Source organism: Rhinolophus ferrumequinum, chromosome 2 (genome assembly GCF_004115265.2).
Source record: "Rhinolophus ferrumequinum isolate MPI-CBG mRhiFer1 chromosome 2, mRhiFer1_v1.p, whole genome shotgun sequence".
In the NCBI taxonomy this organism is placed as follows: domain Eukaryota; kingdom Metazoa; phylum Chordata; class Mammalia; order Chiroptera; family Rhinolophidae; genus Rhinolophus; species Rhinolophus ferrumequinum.
Window position 1 is genome coordinate 40,178,601 of NC_046285.1, and position 18,498 is coordinate 40,197,098.

Genomic DNA, 18,498 nt, shown 5'->3' on the forward strand with positions numbered 1-18,498 from the left:
ATAAACCAAAAGCTCTCTATTTTAGAATGCTATAACATTGCCATCAGAGAAAAAAACTTGATTTGCATTTTATGATTTTATTACGTTGCTTCTCTGAGCATTTCACAAAGCTCAATACAGGTTCTAGACAGGCCCCTTCAAATTCAGGCTTGAGATTTACTCTCCCTTAACTTGGGACACCTTGAAAAGTAACCTGCTTTTTAGGGGGCCTATCTCCCCTTTATCCTCTCCTTCCTCACCACTTCTCTATTCAATACATAGAATCAAAAATACTGCTTGAGTCAACCGTCAATCAAGAAATATTTGGGCAAACCCTGTACAGAGCTGGGTACGGCAATGGGCAAAACATACACCGTTTCTTCCATCCCAGGGTCCATGGTCCAAGAGGGAAGATGTCCATGAAACAAATAGTTATAATTTGTTCATTATTCGTGGGCAAAGAGCTCCGAGAAGAGAATGGCTCAAAGAAGCCATTGGAATCATCTCCCTGAAACACTCCCCATCATGAAGTCGGTATTATCAGTGTTGTCTCCATTTCCCACGTGGAGAAACTGAAACTTGGAGAAGTCATCATTCACTAGATGAAGCAAATGGTGCAGAAACCAGCAAATGGATCAGTAGTCAGAAATGAGTAGTTTAACAAAACCAGAGTAAGGAAAGACAGATTATGGCACAGAGATGATTCAACTTTTATTTGTGCATGTATCTATTCATGCAAAAAACACAGCCTAGAATTATGTAACTATTGAACGTATTAACAAAAATAGAAGTTTTTTCCAAAATTCAGAAGACATGTCTGCTTTAAAAACCCAAGTAACAATGAAACCTACAGTGCTGTAGGAAAGACAACCAATAAAACAATGGCTTTGGATCATTTTTGGCTCTCTAAACTGGAAAAGCTGGATTCATATGAGGACCGTTGCTTCAGTTTCTAAGCTTGTAAAGTTAAGAACCAAAGTCCTTTTCATAAACTCGGTGATTGCATTTGGCAAAGGGCTACAGATCCAAAGATTTATTTTAGATTAAAATATATATTACATATTACATAAAGTATCAAGTTTCCACTGGGAGCCTGCTGGTTCAGAAACAAAATTAACAATGGAGAAAAAGCATAAGAATGCAGTACGGTTGTTTTTATTTCCTAGAAAACATTTAGAGACAAAAGAATTGTCAAGAGTCAAAAAGTTATCCACAGCTGCCTCTGAAAGTAATCCATGCTGGCCCAGTAGATCAGGTGGAATCTATGACACCCATGGATGGCTGAAACATCTTTGTTTTGGGGGCCTAGGCCCAGCACACCCCTCCTATAAAGGAGTGGTTTTATTTATTAAAATGAGGCAGAAGAACTAGCCTGCAATGAACTGGGAAATCATAACTCTTCATTTGGGGTGCAATGATAATGGTGATAAATGTTTCTAAGTTTATCCAGAAGTAAGACAAAAAAAGCAGTGACTTGGTTTGAAACACTGACATTCTAACCAATTTTCTCCTATACTAAGCTGTCTCTTAGGCTTTAAAAAAAAAAAAAAAGTTTAATGTGAATTTGCACATTTGCCACTCAGCAGCATTTTAAAAAATGGGTTTTAACCTAATTGAATCATGAATTCCCAGAAAACTTCCCTGAGGCAGTAAATGCTTCACCGCAACAATTTGGTTTCAGCCTCTTCCCAAACCACAGATCTGAATGTGATTAAATCATGTAAGAAAACACCCAAACCCCACCTGCACAGCACAAACATAGTTAAAAGCTGGATTTTCCTATCTTCCCCAAAATTTGTAGCTTATTTGGTTCTGTGAAAAATTAAGTAGCACATTGACACAAGTTAACCAACCTACCTGACTTCTGAACTTATGTAGGCAGCAACTTAGCATTTATCCCCTTCATTTCTCACAGGAAGAAGAATGAGACAAGGGAGCCTGTTGGCCAACAAACTATATTCTAGCAGAGCATTTTAGTCTCATGTGTAGGGGAGATAGAAATGAGGAAGGTCATGGAAAAGAATTGTCACTTGACATTTAAATACTCCTTTGCAACGGTGTGAAAACACTTTCAAATATAAACCCCATTGGTCTTTCACAACAACCTTGTGAGGGAGACAGGAAAGATAATGTACCAACAAATAAACTAAGATGAAAGAAGTTATGCTACTTGCCCAAAGTCACACCGCCAGGTAATGGCAGCCTGATACAAAACAGCACCTTGGCTCTTTCTGTTTCCAAAGAACGACAGTAAAATAACTTTCAGTTTGGGCTGACTCAAAAATTTATCAAGAGAAAACCAACATCAGTTCAGACTTCCGTAGATAGTTTTTTCTTAACCTTTTTATTTAGGTATATTCAGTAATGTACAAAACATGCACTAATCTTAAGTTTCTATAATTGGTCAATTTTTATACATATACGTGTATGTGTGTCTACACAAACAGCCATATACTAACGTAACCACCAGCCACATTAAGATGCAACACGTTTCCAGCACCCTCAGGCCTGTTCCAAGGTAATCCTTGCCTCAGAGATAGCCACTATTCTGACTGTTCTCCTCATAGATGAAGTTTGCCTATTCTTGAACTTCATGTTAATGGACTTATGAAGTATGTACTCATTTTGTCTGGCATCTTTCACTCAATATAATGTCTGTGAGATTCATCTGTGTGTATCAGTAGCTTCATTCTGTGAATATATGGAGGTGTGACAATTAAGTTAGAGAACTTGTTGCAAAGATGTGGCTAACCTTTTTTTGACATGGGAGGGATTGTTCATTATGAATTTGTACCAACTGGACGAACAGTTAACCAAGTTTATTATTTGAAAGTGCTGAAAAGGCTGTGTGAAAAAGTGAGATGACCTGAATTTTTCGCCAACGATTCATGGCTCTTGCATCACGGCAATGCACCAGCTCACACGGCACTGTCTGTGAGGGAGTTTTTAGCCAGTAAACAAAAAACTGTATTGGAACACCCTCCCTACTCACCTGATCTGGCCCCCAATGACTTCTTTCTTTGCCCGAAGATAAAGGAAATGTTGAAAGGAAGACATTTTGATGGCATTCAGGACATCAAGGGAAATATGATGACAGCTCTGATGGCCATTCCAGAAAAAGAGTTCCAAAATTGCTTTGAAGGGTGGACTAGGTACTGGTGTCAGTGCATAGCTTCCCAAGGGGAGTACTTCGAAGGTGATCATAGTGATATTCAGCAATGACGTATGTAACACTTTTTCTAGGATGAGTTTGCGAACTTAATTGTCCGACCTCGTATGACATTTAATTTATCCATTCTCCTATTGATGGGTGTAAGGGTTGTTTCTAGTTTGGGGTTACGGTAAAGAAAGTGTCTATGAACATTCTTGTACATGTACTTTGGTGAACTTACACAAACATTTTTTCCAGGTACATACACAGTGCACTATGGAATTGCTCAGTTACAGGGCAGATAAGTCTTTAATTTTAAAGGAAACTGCCAACAATCTTCCAAAGTGGTTGAACCAATTTGTGCTCCCATATCACCAGTGAGAGTTCCTGTTATTCCACATCTTTGCCAACACTTGGCATTTATCAGTTCTTTCAGTTTTAGCCTTTTTGGGTGAGAGTGTAATGACTCTGATTGCATTTTATTCTGCATTTCTCTGACCACTACTGATGCTGAGCACCTTTGCATAGACTTCTTGGCCATTTATGTGAATAATTTATTCAAGTTTTTAAAACCAGCTTATGAGTATTTTTTAATTTTTGAGATGTATAATCTTTGCCAGTCTGTGACTTGGTGAAGAGAAATTCTTAATTTTAATAAAGTCTAATATAACAATTTTTTCTTTTCTGGTTGTGGTCAGATGACATTTCTTATGTGTTTTTTTTTTTTTTCCTAGAACACTAGTTCAATTTTTTTTGGTCTCAGGAACCATTTACACTCCTAAAAATTATTGAGACTCCCAAAGATTTTTTTGTCTATGTAAATTTTATCTATCAATATTTACCATGTTAGCAATAAAAATGGACAATTTAAATATATTTAATAATTCATTTAAAGATAGCAATAAGCTCATTACATAACACAAATAACATATTTTATAAAATTTAAATGAATTTTATTTTCCAAAACAAACAAAAATTGAGAGGAGTGGCAGTGTTTTACATTTTTGTAAATCTATGCAACATCGGGCTTAATAAGAAGATAGCCGGATTCTGATGTCGGTTTCTGCCTTCACTCTGCTGCCGTATGTATTTTACTTGAAGTACATGAAGAAAAATCTAGCCTTACAGAAATATATAGTTGGAAAGGGAGTAGCCTTTCCAAATAATGGTAACTATTCCTCTTTGATACTATACCAAAACTCAACACATGGTATTTTCCAAGCCAAGTTGCAATGTGAAATTTGAAACCCTATCAGTGAACATTTTATATTTTGTAAATTTAAAATCCACTGGTCTAGCTTATATTCGATGGATTTTAGTATCTTTTAAAATGATTATTCCAATTCAGCATTTTGTTCTCGTTGTTGCAGTGGGATTGATGACATGCCACTAGCTATTAATATATCCTACCTAAAAGTGAAAATTGCTTGGATAGCTTTTTAAAAAGAGATATAAGTTATTAAACTCAATTTCCCTGAAACATCTGATTAAACTGGAAACCCAACAAAACTTTAAAGTACATAGCTGTAATAATTTCCACATTCATTGTAGGGAAATCAAATTTATGCATAATGGTTATATTTTTTACAGGTTGTATACCCTTTATGGCACGTTAAGGCTCTCTGTGTCATCAAAATACATGTACAGCTATGACTTCTGTATGAGGAGCAGTGTACAATTGTGGAAAGAACACTCCACACTTGATAGAATATTGAGTTTTAACCTAACGCCCAAGAAGCTGAGACAAGGAAAATATTGTGAGCATTAATTTCCTACAGCACATGTGGGAGTAAATGATCCCTAAGGCCTTCATTTTACCAGTTTTAATATTAGGATATATTTTATACATTCGTAAGACAAAAACTTCAGGTGTAAATGAGGTAAACACTCGAGTCTCTGTCTGCTATCCAATTTGATAGAACATACCAGTGTTTTTGAAGAACACTCCTTGATACCATCACCCTCCTTCTTAAGAAGTGTCCATTTCTAGAGAACATTATGTTAAGTGAAATAAGTCAGAGAGACAAACACCATATGATCTCACTTACACGTGGAATCTAAAGAATAGAATAAATGAACAGGTTAATCAGAAACAGTCTCAGAGACATAAAGGAAAAACTGAGAGGTACTAGATGGGGGGGTGGGGATGAGGGAGAAGGTGAGGGGATTAGAAAGCACAAATTGATAACCACAAGACTGTCACGGGGATATGAAAGAGTCTGGGGAATGTAATCAATAATGTTAAGATTTGGTAGGGTATCCAACCGACATTTGTACTTACTAGGGAGACCACTTCATGGACGGTGTAGATGCCTGACCACCGCGGTGTGCACCTGAAGCTGAAGCTGAGTGATACTGAATGTCAGCTATAATTATATATATGGTCACGAGAAGTGGAGCACAGCATAAGGAATAGAGACAGTGGAAATGTTAATGGCTGTATGTGATGTCAGAGGGGTAGGAGATTGGGGGCGGGGGGTTATCACCGGGTGAGGGATATAAATGTCTATTACATTGTTTTGTACACTTAAAACTAATAATTTTTAAAAAAGTGTCCATTATCCTGAACTTCAGGGTAGGCTTTACCTTAATTTATAATTTTCACCACATCTGTAGGCTATCCCTAAACAATGAATTGTTTGATTTATAGGCATTTAAGCTTTATGTAGCTTTATCCTGTACAAGTTCTTCTGCAACATGTTTTCACCCCTCAAACTTCATGCTTGTGCGACGTGACCAACTTGATGCGGCTGTAATGAAAGATCTAACTCTTGTCCCAAAGTTCTGTGCTTCAGTTTATGCAAGGAGAGTGTAAACTAAATCATTTCTCAATATTCTTCCAGATCTGAAATTCTAATTTTACTTCTTACAATAAGCATAGAGGTGTAGAGTTTGTTCTAACAATATAGCACTGATCATAACTATGATTTGAGGTTGACACTTTGACAAAGAACACAATCGTCAGAGGAAATGTGTCATGGTATCATTTTCAGACACTTTGGCAAAATTTAAAGATAACTTGAATGTAAGACTTTAGTGTGCAAGAGAAGTTGTTTTAATACCAGGCTGCAAGTGGCACATGCAATGATCAGAAGACAGAATTCACAATGCAAAAATGCAAAGTTTATTTTCTTAAATAAAATACTATATTCATATCTATACAAATAATTATTACAACCATTAAAATGTTACATTTACCAATAAAAATTTTAAAACTTTAAACAAGAGCATGGTTCAGAATATTCACACCCTAATACAATGCATTTGTAAAAAGATGTCAAAATAAACAGGACCTATTCTTATTTACAACTGTCGGACAATCCTGATCATATTATACATATCTGCTCTGGATTCCATTACAAAACAAATTAGTTCCCATTAGAATTATAAACCAGGTGATTTACAGTAATAGGACACTGTGCACAGCAGACATCGCTGGCATACAAATAGATACAAATATTACACTGTTGAAAGCACTACAGTTAGGTTTTTTCTGGTGACTGCCCTACAGTAAGCTTCTCACCCAGTGTATCTATAAATAATTTGTGAAGGTAATTATGTTCTCAGATTTTTCCACCTATTTTTACCAAAATGAATATATATATGGCCTGCTGAAAGTGGAAGCAAATCGTTTTCTTCACAGTAACACAACTGCAGCATTTTAAGCAACACTGTCTGGTCCCTTTCTTCTTGGAAGATCAACAGTTCAACTCCCCTTGAAGGTTACCAATATAGTCAAGTCCAGTGCCTCAGTGACCTCACAGATGAAAAATGGTTTTAAGACTTAGGGCATGGGGGACAGAGATCCAGAAAAGTGAAGAGGGAATCTACATGGAGTAAACATTACGTTCCTATGACATAGCATGATGTATAACTACACACATAAGTGAGAAGGAAAAAAACATGATCGTCTTTTTATAAAAGGTTAGATTACAAATAGTTACCTTCTATGTCTCATTTCTATTGAAGATTACATAGCCATCCAAAATAATACCAATTTGGATATTATCCCCAACATTTTCAACCCAAGTTGGCTCATGTTTAGGTAGCATCTGAACACATACATGTACCAGAAGATTATGGTTGCTAGGGCTTGTGCAAATCTAGAAATAAGGATGTTGGATGGCTACCACATACAAGCTCTGAGTTTAAAAGTTTTGCTTCTACCTAGAAAGTTTTTTACAAGATCGGCACCAAAGATGGCTCAGAGAATAAGGCAACAGTGAGAAACATGAGCTGTACTTGTCTTCTAGGTGTTTGGTTACTTGACTTGTACCATCCCGGCTGGTCCTTTGCTATAACAGAGGAGTGGGTGAGTCTTATGTTCCAATGACTGGTCTTAGGACCAGAGGCACAGTTTCAGGTAAAGTGCAGTACCAGGGCAGAGGCCTGTGGACAGGACTAGAACTCTGTGTCCAAGAAGGTCCTCAACACTTCACGGCATGTCTAGACTGCCTGAATCGAAATTTGATGTCTCCCACAGACTCTAGTAGAAACACCCTCAGGCTCATACAGGAAGTATAAAATGTGGGCGAGTATGGTAGGTCCAAATAAGGACCCTTCTCTGTTGAACTCTGGGGAAGGAGAAATGGTAGCATTCAGCCAAAAGGGTATCATGAGAAGAAACTATTTTCTGGCCTTTAATTTGCATACAAGTATCATAAAATCATCACTCACAGATGAACTTCATACGAGTTTATCTGCCTATTACTATTGCCCTCTGGATGGACATAGCCATAGGCAATCTCCAGGCTAAGGGAGGATTTATATAGACAACAGAATTACAACAATGACTTCCAGGTTCCTAAGGATATCAACCCAAAGCCATCTTTTGGTACCACCTTTGCCCTTCCTTCACTCTTCCATGATGAAAAAAAAAAAGCTTATGAAAACAAGAAAGAGCTATATGGCACAGTAAATATTTTAAATCAATTTTTAACTACTTGGTTTCAAGAAATTCTCATTGCCCCTTAACAGAGTGGGAGACAGTGGTTCCCAAAGCCAGGAAATGGGAAACACTGATTTGGGGATATGACTTCCTGTCATACAATAGATGGCGTGCCCAATAAATGTTTCAAGGCAAAGGAGAAACCATCATGCTAAAGAAATGACCAGGTTTTCTGCCACCTGTTGGACATGGAGCACATGGAAGAAAGTACGAGCCTAGGTACCTATGTATCAAAGAAAGGATAAAGCTAAGAAGATGCATATCTGTAAGTCTTTACCCTTTCTCAAACGTTTAGAACTTTACTCCCATTAATGTGTTTCCACTTTTTTTTTTCTTTTTTTGGAGTATAAATTTTAGCCTCTCTATGAAATGGCTAATGCTAGAAGAGCAAGGCAAATCAATTATCTTGAAAATGTTTAAATAATTTTGTATTTAAAAAGGCTGATTTTAAAAATTGATCCTCATTGCAGTTCACCCTGCAAAAGAACATTCCCTCCTCATTCTTCTCTCACAGTTCTGATATGTAAAATTTTATAAAGCATGATCACTCTGGAATTCTTAGTCCTTACTTAGAAAAAGGGTGCCACCTCTGGTACCCCCAAAAGGTCTTAAAGTAAAAACAAAACTAAATTTCCTGCAGGGGTACAAAACATCCCAAAACAATCTGTATGCAACAACAACGAAAGAATATCAAACTTCACTTCTTTTATCCATGATTGACACATTACAAGTTTATACATGATGAGAAATCGGAAATTTTTCACTTCATTAGAAGCTACTGTGATGAATGTTCAGAGGAATCAACCACTTCAGTAACTGACTCCATATGATCAACACTAAGAGAGAAATGATTTAATCAGTGACTCTCACTTATAACTCAGACATAAGTTTGTACATTTCCAGAAATTACAAAATTATTTGTGGAAATGTTTTTCCATTCTATAGTCATGTATTAGCAAGCCAACATTAAATATACTATAAGCAAAACTGACTACATTCTCTGCCATTCCTGTCAAAAAATTATATCCAGAGATTGCTAGAGATTAAATAACAAATTTGCTCACCAAAATCATGCAGCTCTAATTACCAAATACTTAATACTGCTGGTAAATCAAATATGATTTCTATGCTCTGAACACTTTCAGAATTGAGTTCATGTATAAAATATATATACGCTCATTTCTGTAAGACAATTAGAGCTACATGTAAGCAGGAGCCAAATTATTTGCAGATGGTCACAGCTTTCCTTGGATGGTCAAATAAGCTTACTTAGGGGTAAAGACTTGTTTGGAATCAAACTGTTACAGGCTTGGAATGAAAGCTCTGAAAAATGTAAATGCTATCTCTGAACAGAGCTGAGCAGAAAAATAAAATCAATGCAACAGAGAAGCATCTGAAAGTTGCAGGCTTTGAGGCCTTTCCATTGCAATGTTCAAATTGGGCTTCTCCTTAGCCTGTTCACTTAGTTCAAACTATACCTAACAGTCCCCAGCTCTTCAGAACTCACTAGCCACTGTGCCGCGTGTGTGTGTGTGTGTGTGTGTGTGTGTGAGAGAGAGAGAGAGAGAGAGAGAGAGAGAGAGAGAGAGAGAGAACAGAGCAAGCAAGGGAGAATAAATAGTCCAAACATTGAAAACTCTTCTTCTTGAAATTGGCATATAGGACCTTTCAAGTACAAAGGAATATTTGAATGTTAAAGCTTAAAACTCAGTTAAGACAATTAAAAAACAAGTCATAAAACTCACATTTTTCTCAATTAAATTTTAACTTAATTTATGTGTTTATCTGTGGTCTTGTTGATAACTTATTCATGAAGCTCTCCTATTCCTCCCCATGACCATTTTGAAGGAAGAAAATACAGTTCTTCTTGTTGTGCGTGTGTGTGTGTGTATGTATGTATATATATATGTATATATATACATGTGTGTGTATATATATGTGTGTGTGTGTGTGTGTGTGTGTATATATATATATATATATATATATATATATATATATATAATTTTACCCTCCAGGAAGCTGCTTCAGTTGGCAGTAGGAGTAGATAGGAAAGTTTGGTAAGAACAGTTGAAGAGGCACAGATGACTCTTTTGCTGAGTCTTTAGAAGAGGTATTTGGTGGAGTTCACTGCTCTAACCAAGCCTTAGGAGGCTTTTTTAAGGAGGGGGAAGAAATGCTGGTCCTTAGGTTCACTTTGTTAACAGAGCAGACAGAATAATTTATATGCATCTCTCCCATCTCATTTTTGGCAGAATATAACAACAAAAAGTAGAGGGTTTGAGAATATGAGAATATACAGTTGTCTCGTTTTTTAAGTTTTCAAAATTCAGTATATGATCACATATATATGTTTATTATTAACTTCAGTGGGGATTTTTAAAACCCCTACATCAAGCTTTTCTATACTTCAGCAGGTCTCAGGTCTCAATTTCCCATTTTCAGAGGGCAGGCCTACTTTTAAATGACCAGTTTATACTTTAAAATCGATGTCTGTGTACATACACACACACATACACACAGACATACACAAAAACAATTTTTTTGAAGCACCATTTCACATCTACCATCAGGAAAAATAATGAACAAATTCATCTTCTCATTATAATTCTACTATGAAGGATAATAATGCAATATACAATGCCATATTTTAAATATAAATATCAGTAAATGAAAATAATGAGAGTTTAAGACTCTGCTCAGAAATATTTAAAAAGTAAGGCTCAAGTAATTGTGTAGATTCCAAACACACTACTAACTGATTAGTCCCTACTGATTAAACAAATGTAAGAGGATTTATTTCCAGATCAATAAATAGAAGGAAGAGAGAATACAAAAACAAAACTCAATTGATGAAACAACAATCTTTAACAGAACACATGCAAAACTCCACAATACAACTGCTCTTATCCTCATGGCCTGATGCAAAATGGAGAACAACTATGTACTTTTCTTTGAAGCTTTCTACTTTTAAGGCTGTTTAAGGAAGACCTTTGCTTTAAAGGATCTTGGCACATGAAAGGATAGCATGGCTCCCTAATCTGAAGAACAGGACATGAAATTCAGGTAATTTTGAATTGTTATAATTAAGACAGCAGCCTCTACCTAAGCCAAATCTTGGGGATGAAGGCTGATTAAACAACTCATTTATTTACTAACTGCTTGACTTTAACTATGGACATTCATTCGACATTAATTCAACACTCTCCATGGGTAAGAAACTGTTCTAGATGCTGACGTCAACCAGCATTTGGTTACAAGCCATCGTGTTATGTTAAACCATCTGTATTTTTGGAGAGCAACTCAACTATTTCAACTATTTTACAAATTATCGACAATCAAGTTTAAAATCTAGGTTCCTTCTTACTACCCAGCCCACAACAAAATGATCTCCCCCAACTGAATAATATTCAGGGAATATAAGATTACAAATCAAACTTGAAAATGTAAATCTCCTTGGAAAATTTAAAAAGCACACCATGCAGCTTAAAATGAATGATAATTTGTTTTTGACAATCCAGTATTCGTGTCATCTCTGACATGGCCTTCTTACATTCAGAAGATAACTGGAAATTGATTATACAGACACATACACACACACACACACACACACACACACACACACACACACACACACACACACCATCTCTCTCTTCATGTGCGCGTATGTGTGAATGCACACACAGATCACCCATTACATTTATGTTATATTAGGTCACCCTTTACATTTATGTTTAGTCCGGCGGTATTTAAACAGCTGAGCTGCAGTCATGACCTAAAATATGGCTTATGTTGTGGGCAGGTCTGTTTGAGGACTGCTTGGAAGAGTCAGAGGCAGAGGAGTTTGCTATTGTAAGCAAAGGTGACATTGCTGAGCCATCAGGAAGAGCTGTAGCTATTTCTGGAAACAAAGATGTCATATTAAAGTTGGATAAGTGAGAGTTGGTCATGTGCATTGGTGGCATATCAGGGAGAAGAGGAAAACTTGGTTGAGCAAAACCAACAGGTCTTGGAGGAGATAGAATTGATCCAAATCGGTTATTTAAACTTCCACTGTTTACCTTCTCTGTGCTAGGATTTGAGAACATTTGATTTGAAAAATAGGGGATCGAAATATCATTGGACAGTGTAGGATGAGCAGGAGAGTATGGGGGATAGAAGGAAGGTAGAGTATTTTGGGGATCTACAGGAATGAGGGCTGGAGTTCGAGTGGCGCTAGGCTGAGTGACCTGTGGAATGAAAGAAGTATTAGCATTTATTGGTGGATTCATGCCACCCTCGGGGATAAAAGGAAAACCAAAATTTTGTGACAGTGTGTGCTGGTCAGGTGCCGAATTCTCATTAGGTACTTGTGGGCTGTCAGGCATGAAGCGAACGATGCTTCCTCTCTTTTCTGTAGTGGGCTGTTGGCGTCCAAGGATCATACTGCCACTGGTAGACAGAGGGAGGTGGGGAAGACTTGGATCAAAGACATTAGTGTGCCTCTGGTTTCCAGAACGATTCCTTTCAGGCTGACGGATTTTGGAACCACTGCTGTCTTGCAAAGGATGTCTTGATCGCTGGGGAACTGAAGAATTAGTCTGACGTACAGGAGGCCCCTGATCAGCATTTCCATGAGACACGGGCGGATGTGGCAAGGCTGGCCTCGCAACCCCGTGCATGTTCGTTGTGACAGGAGGGTTCATGTGGCCCTTGGCCCCATGACTGTCAGTGATCCGCATGGGATTGGACTTCTGTACAGAAACATTGGGGCTTGTGTTCCGACCTTGAATATCTCCTGAGGAAGAAGAACTCGAGAAAGGGATATTCAAGGTACTGTTCCTGGTGTTAATTGCACCTAGGGACATGTCACAACTTTCCCTATTCTGATTCTCAGTCTCTCTTCTAATATGGACACCTTCGTGAGTTGGGGGACAATTATATTCAATTGCAGGGGATGGACCACACTGTGTATTCCTTTGATGTTCTGAAAGTGATCTCTGGCTCCCAATGACCTGATCACCAAGGTGAGGGGCAAGCAGACTCTGCATGAAACTTTGATGACATGTGTTTTCACTGTCCCTTGGTGGGACTGCATTTCCTGTTGGGATGCTCTGAACTGGTGGATAAGGTAATCTCTTTTGGCGGTCGATTGGTGGTGGACCAGGGTTTTGACTAATTCGAAAAGCCTGGGACTGCATACTCCTCAGTGAAGAGACAGGATTACCTATTTCATTATTTCTTGAAGACTGTACTTCAAAATTACTCGGGGGCTGCTGACTGGCTCCACTTGGTTTAAATGTCTGACAGTCGGAAAGGCGGATCTCTGAGGCAACAGTATGGTCCACACGACCCTGCATATTATGAATGGCCAAACTCTTATTTCTGGGAACATCAATATAACTTCTCATTTCAAGCTGATCTGAAACTCTAGAACCCTGAATCAATATACCCATTCTCTGCTCTGAATTAGAAGATGTCTTTCCAATGAGTGCCTCAGCCGAATAACTTGAAACTCTATTTCTCTCTGGCCTGTGCGGAGTACAGGTCATGTCTGAAGGTCTAGTCACAATACTTGGCTGGGACACCATTTGCTGCTCTATGCCTCTGGATGTCAAGAGCCTCTGCATTGGATTATGCCCAGATACATGTTCAGAAGATACGCCTGAACCTTGCTGCCTGTTCCCAATGTCCTGCTGCTGGTGCATAATGTCTTGACTGAGATGGTTCTGGGGATGGTTATGGTGGTTCCGGCTAGTTGAAGGGTTGTCACAGCTCTTCTCTGGCTGGGAGCTTCCAAAGTGTTGCTGCATCTGTGGCTGCATCTGCTGATGGTGGGGATGGGGCTGACCACTCTTGGGGCGGGACTGGTCAGTTCCATGGTGCTTCGATTGTAAGGAAAGCTGCGAGGCCTGAGTGGCCTGCACAAGATTCCTCTTTTTCTGCATCTGAACTTCCTGTTGCAGAGTTCTCTGTTGGTGGACATTATGGGGCTGAGAATGGACAGAGGTCTCTGCATGAGATATGTGATGCTGCAGCTGATATAAGTGATGCCTCTCTCGTAACTGCCCTGCTTGTTGCTGCTGCTGCTGCTGCTGCTGCTTTAAGTAGAGATGGTTGCTATGCAGGTGAGACACCCCCTGAGCTGGCACATGCTGTTGCAGGGCCTGTAGATGCTGACTGGCCTGGGTTTGCTGCTGCTCAGCAACTGAAGGCTGAGAACTGCACTGCACTTCAGTTTGCCTCAATGCAGGGGCCACAAAGTTGTTACCAGGTGGAAATAATCGTGTGAGGCCATCTCCGTGGGCTGGGGTGCTAATAGGCACAACAGAGTTTGAAGAGTTGGGAGGCATCTGACTTACCATCATTTGCGATTGATCAGAAATACTGTCTGGAGTTTGGCTCATCAGGGACATACCTTCAAGCCTAAGGGGGGCTGGCTGACACAGCTTTTGACGCTTAGCTGAAGACAGCAGAAGGTCATCTTGGACAGAACGCTTAGCAGAGTCTTTACGGCTTTCATGACTTGGCTTTAAGAGTGGCTCTTGAATCTGTGGATTCGGTATGGTACCACTCAGAGTGTTTAGTTGTTCTTGGGAATACTCAGTCATCAGAGATGGTCTAGGAGGCTGATTGCCATAGGAACTAGATGAAACAGTCAGATTAACCGTAGCAGGAACAGTTGTTTGCTCTGTAGTTTGGGGTAAACCAGCACAGCTGACGAGAGGATGGCTGACGCTGCTTTGATGGATCAGGTTATTCACACTTAAACTGGTGATGCTCGGTGGCTGAGAAGACGAAACCTGTAAAGAGGCATTTGATGTTTTAATTCCTACAGAACAACTTGGTTTTTCAAGGGGCCTATTCACAGTTGCTTCAACTGAATCCTGAGAATTAAATTCATTTGGTGTTGCTTCTGCCTGTCCTGGGCCACTGTCTTTAGAGATCTGTGTTTGGAAAGACTGGTCTCCTTCTAAAGATGATGCTTCAGAGGGCTTCGAAGTCACTTCCCTTACATCAGCCTGAGTGCCAGCTCTTCCCTTGTCAAGGTTCTCCTGGTCAAAAATAGCTCTTGCTGCAAGAGCGACTATGTCAGTTTGCTCTGTGAAGGTACAGTTGTCACAGGTATTAACTGTTGCATGGCTGGTGACATCCTCTCTAGCTGTTTCAGGAAGCATGGATGCAACTGAGAAACTACGACTACTGCCAGAGCTGGTTGACATGGGAGAGTCAGACTGCCTACTGGTAAGCAAAGAACCATGAATGACCTCCTGATCCGGGGTACAGGAAGGAGGCTGTCCTGAGTCTCTATCATCACTGTTCATCAGCAACAGCTCCTGTCTGGGATGTAAATCAACACTTGAATCAACCACTTTAGAATTTTCTGGAGAAAAGTCAGGATGGTCCACCTGGACTGACAGAGATTTCTGAGGGTCTTTTTCTTTAGCAAGACCAGACAGCAATGCCGTTAGACCCTGGCCCTTGAAGAGACCTGTGGTTTGCATTGTGTCTGATGAATCTTGCTCAACCCTGCAAGGTTCAGCAATGATTTCTACCTCAGAAACACAGTCAGTACTTGTAGTGCTCGTGGTAGATGATAAACCAGAAACCTGAGAAACCAAAATGTGGGGATCATTTGGAGATGGAATCAACACATTGGCTGAAGTACAGGATTTGGCAGCATCTGACAATGCCAAACTAGTTGGTGTCTTATCCTGAGATGTCTCTCGTTGCAAAATGGTGGTAGAATCTTTGGATTTTGTAGGGGCCACTGCAAAATGTTCATTTGTTACTGATTCTTGTGAGAGTGAGTTAGACTCTCCTGGTGCCTTAGATTTGGATACAGACTCAGGTATCACCGACTCAGAATGCAGAACATCCAGAGAATGGGAACCGGAACCAGAAACACTTACAGCACTCTTTGCCTGGGACATAGTGACAGATGGTAACACAACAGGAGGGTTTTCCAGCAGCCCATCATCACAGGGTGGCTCTGCTGAGCCTCCAGTGCTGGGGCCGTCTGCCTTGCCCACATCTCGGACTGGGTTCAGGGAGCAGGCCGACTTGCTAGAGGCTAAGTGTTTCTTGACCCCTGGCTTCTTAGTCAACCTTTTTGACTTCACGTTAGGCAAACAAGCTACAGTGTTTACTGAGGGGGCAGTCACAAGATTATAAATACTGGGTAATGTGGCTGAATTCTCTGTTGTCATGGGTGATGCTACACTTGCTGTTAATGAAACACAGTTAGCTGGGGTGGTTTGACTATTTGCAGCAGTTTGGGGATTGGCAGGCTGGCTAAGAGACAGTTGTACACAGCTTTGCCCAGCCATCTGTGATATGCTTTGATTGAGGCTGGCCAAAGCGCCAAATGTATTCAGGGCAACATTGGTATTTGGATCTTCGCTGGTGGTGGGTTGAATAATTTGCATAGGGGTTTGGTTTGTAGTTCCTGATGAAGACATCACAGGCTGCAAAGCAAAGAGCTGTCCATTTAAAGAAATGGTTTGAGGCTGTTGCTGGTTTGACATGGTAACAGAAAAAGTTTGTGTTGAATTAGATGTTGATAAAGATGAAGGTCTTGGTAATATGTGGACAAGATGCTTTCCTCCAAAAGTTTGTGGGGTCGAAACGTTTTGCACTGAATTCGACCCTATTATAGCATTGGCTCCATTGACAGGGAGTCGAACAGAACCAGGAGGCGGGGCTGAGAGGAGTGGCAAAGGATTCTGATTAGCTGCCTGTATGATTACTATCTGTTGACCTACGGTTTGGTTGGGAACCTCTGCCCTCATCACTGTTGGGCATGGGGTGGTGCTGGGTGGCTGAAGAATGATGACATTTTGATTAGCTGGAGCTGCATTCACAGTTGACCCGACTGGCTGAGCCATCTGAATCACTTGCATTGCTGAATTCAATGGAAGGATATTTTTTGGAGGCTGAGATTTACCTTGTGGATGGGCAATTAGTGGCTGCATAGGTAAAGATGGACAAGACGGCAAGGTTACAACTACTTGCTCAACTGGCTGCCCATCTGCTGGAAAGGAATTATTCAAGTTGATGCCTGTAGCCACGTGTCTACTGTGGTGGGTTGTGGTGGGGCTAGTACCAGACTCATTTACTACTGGAGTCACAGCAGAAGATGGTGTCTGGCTTAAGGGCTGAATAGTGTTTCCCGCCATTTGCAAAGTAGTCCACGTTGTCTGCGTGTTTCCAGCTGAGGAAATTCGGGTAAGGCTATTAATGTTTTTCAAATCTGAAGCACTAACAGCTGAAGAAGGCAAAGAACAAGAAAGAGTCCAACCATTATCCAAAGGGTTTGCAGAAAGACTGCTTACAGGAGTGGTAGTCTTCCCTCCTCCAGGGGCAGACGGGGCCACCACTGCGGTAATGCTTGTCAAGTCTGCACCCTTGCTAATGCTCACTGGACAAGAGTCACCTGCAGATCTGGGAGGCTGGGAGCAGACGGTGGTGGGAACTGAAACAACAACGGTGGTTTGAGAATCACTTCTGAAGTCCTGTGTGCTCAGGCAGGACTTGCCTCCATAAGTCACTTTAGTGGCAGGTGATGAGGAGCTGGAAGGGATGCTTGTGGCACAAGGGACCGTTTTCTTCAATAATTTCGGGCTCTCTTGCCCATTCTTCTTTTCAGAAGAATTTTGATCATTTAGACTTGTGTGCAAGGAACGATGTTGGTGAGGTTCAGGCCCAATGGGGACAGCAATCAGTGAGCCACTGGTGGCACCAAGCACACTTGATTCGCTTTCGGAGGTGGAAAGCTCGAGAATATTTTGAGCAGAAATGGTAGCAGGAAGACAAAGAGGAACAGGCTGGTTGGCAGCCAATGCAGAAACTGTGGTCTGATGCCACGGCTTGTTTTCAGCAGGGTAAACTCCAGAAATAGACACAGGAGTCACAAGATTGCAAGTCCTCTGTACTGGCACCACATTGGCAGTTTGCTTTTGTAAATTATGACCGACATTAAAGGTTATCCCCTGAACAGCTGTGCCCTGGCTGTTTCCGCCAGGCTGACTCCCATTGGAATAAACAATAATATTTTTCTGAACCTGGTCGCCGGGAATAACAACAGAGACCTTTGAGGTTTTGAGATTTCCTTTCCAGTGGATTGTGGGGTCATCATATAAGCATATGTCATTTGCTTTCAGTAATTCAATATATCGGCCATTTTCTTTTTGAATTTCTTCCAGTTGTTTACGTAGCTTTTTAATTTCTTCAGCTACAATATTAAAAATAAAAATGAAACAATTACCTATAAATGTCAGTATTAACAATAACTTAAGAAAGAACTGTGTACTAAAACTGCTAATTCTAATTCTAGCATTCTAAAAACCTCAGTTGAGAATCTTCAGCTCTTTTCTAATACAAGTTCTTTCTTCTTTTTAGAATGGCATCTCAAACCTCTATCTCATACTTTTAAAAGTATGTA

General features: G+C 40.0%; 1 protein-coding gene across 6 annotated transcripts in view; it reads right to left on the minus strand.

Annotated features, from left to right (window-relative positions):
- Nucleotides 1-10,021: 10,021 nt before the first annotated feature.
- Nucleotides 10,022-18,498, minus strand: part of USF3 (upstream transcription factor family member 3) — a 38,866-nt gene continuing 30,389 nt past the window's right edge. For 5 of the 6 annotated variants that reach the window (XM_033126464.1, XM_033126486.1, XM_033126478.1 and 2 more), the window contains one exon: nucleotides 10,022-18,288. In XM_033126464.1, the coding sequence (XP_032982355.1) occupies nucleotides 11,825-18,288 (6,464 nt within the window). In that variant the 3' untranslated portion in view covers nucleotides 10,022-11,824. The remainder of the gene's footprint in view (nucleotides 18,289-18,498) is intronic. The other variant, XM_033126499.1, reaches the window with a different exon arrangement.